Genomic DNA, 1690 nt, shown 5'->3' with positions numbered 1-1690 from the left:
TATTTGTTTTGATTTTCATTTCGAAAAAGAAAATTAATTTTTAAAAAAATTTTTTTAACAGATTTGCACTGATGCCATTTTCTATATGTCTATGTGGAAATGACAGATCTTAGGTTAACAGAAGTTTAAAGGAAGTTTAGGGGCTGTGTCCTTCGAAGGACCAGGCCTGCCTTGTCTAGATGGGCCAGGTCCTTGGTGGACCACCAAGAACAGTGGCTGTGAATTTGGACGGCCTTCAGCTGTACTCTGGCGTACATCCTGTCGCAGTTAGAAAGTGATTAACGGTGATCAAGCATGTTCTGTTTGAATTCCAGTGTTTATTTTAGAAACTTTCATTTAAAAAACTGAGTTGATCTCAAAAATGACCTGGGCTGACCAGATGGTCGAGGAGACTGAGTCTAAGAGCCGGGCTTGACGAACGAGGAGCAGCTGAACGTCTCACCAGATAAGACCTCCTTCTCCCATCCATCAGTTCTTATCTTTAAAGACAACAGTGAAACTCACACAGTGATAGTCAGTATCAGTGTGTACCTCTGTGGATCCGTCTCTCATGTAGCGGATCACAGCTCCCTGACCGGTGACGATGCGACACAGTTCTTTGGAGAGGGGCGTGTCCTGGAGGACCTGAAAGCTCTGCTTCACCAGAATGCCTCTCTCCTGAGGTGAGCCACCTGGACACGAGGACGAATGCAGGTCACGAGCTGGAAACACGTTTACTGCAGCCATGTTAGTCACATTTAACTCAAAGATACAGGAGAGGAGAAGTCTGACCTTCTGTTTCCTCCCTCAGAAACTGCACCAGGAGCCCGTTAGGAACAGACAGATGAAGACCGTTGAAAGGACCTGACGGCAGAACTGACTGGACTTCAGAATCCTTTTAAAAAATGTTTTAAGAAATGTGTTAATAATTAAGTTTGTGTTATTTGTTTGTAAAATCCTGGACTCTGGAGGTCTGACCTGACTGGACTGGGTTTGTCTCCCGGGGCACTCCAGGTCTGTTCCTGACGAACACTGGTTTTCCTCAGGACCCACTAGAACATCCCACCACACACAAATATGTATTTGTTCCAGACATGGAGATTTTAAATGACTCCTGAACATTTAGCCTTCTAATAAATACAGGTTTAATCAGAACACGGTGTAGTCAGACCTGTATGTTCTCCTGTAGGTCCATAGGAACTGTAGGAGAGCTGGATTTTATTCTCAAGAAGTGCAGAGAAGGAGCCCTGCTTCACTTGTTTTCTGGCCTCGGCCTCAGGCTCTGAAACACAAACAGGTATTTCAAGATGCTCGTGGAACCCGGGGTTCTGCTTTGGTGCAGCTTTACCTMGACAGTCCTGCTTTGGAGGGAGGGTCTTGTCTTGTGTTTGAGACGGAGGCCCTGAATGTTCGACGACTCGGTTGACGTGTGTGAAGAAACGATGTCCGTCCTTCTTCACCGCTACTTTCATCAGGCTGGAGCCTGAAGTACAAACAACAGATTTGGAGCGAAAAGTGAGGACAGTTTAAATATTCAATAACTTACGTATAGCTTAGTTTCATTCCTCAATGTTGGTTGGGGTATTCTTCAGAAAGGTTTTTTAGTTTGTTGTGTTTTGAGATTTAAAAATTAAAAAGTACATATTTAAAGGGGCAATATCATGTAAAATCAACTTTTTTGAGTTTTATATCATGTTATAATGTTATACAC

General features: G+C 43.5%; 1 protein-coding gene across 1 annotated transcript in view; it reads right to left on the bottom strand.

Moving 5' to 3' along the window:
* The window catches only part of spag17 (sperm associated antigen 17), a gene marked incomplete in the record, with an annotated part of 35377 nt that overhangs the window by 11014 nt on the left and 22673 nt on the right, over positions 1-1690 (bottom strand). Inside the window, 5 exon segments of the mRNA XM_014004415.1 lie at positions 532-671; positions 772-874; positions 958-1031; positions 1151-1261; positions 1328-1462. Coding sequence (XP_013859869.1) covers positions 532-671; positions 772-874; positions 958-1031; positions 1151-1261; positions 1328-1462 — 563 coding nt within the window.

This window comes from Austrofundulus limnaeus, unplaced genomic scaffold (assembly GCF_001266775.1).
Source record: "Austrofundulus limnaeus strain Quisiro unplaced genomic scaffold, Austrofundulus_limnaeus-1.0 Scaffold23, whole genome shotgun sequence".
NCBI classification, from domain to species: Eukaryota; Metazoa; Chordata; class Actinopteri; order Cyprinodontiformes; family Rivulidae; genus Austrofundulus; species Austrofundulus limnaeus.
Note: the sequence above shows the minus strand (reverse complement) of the source record. Positions and strands in the feature narration are given on the sequence as shown.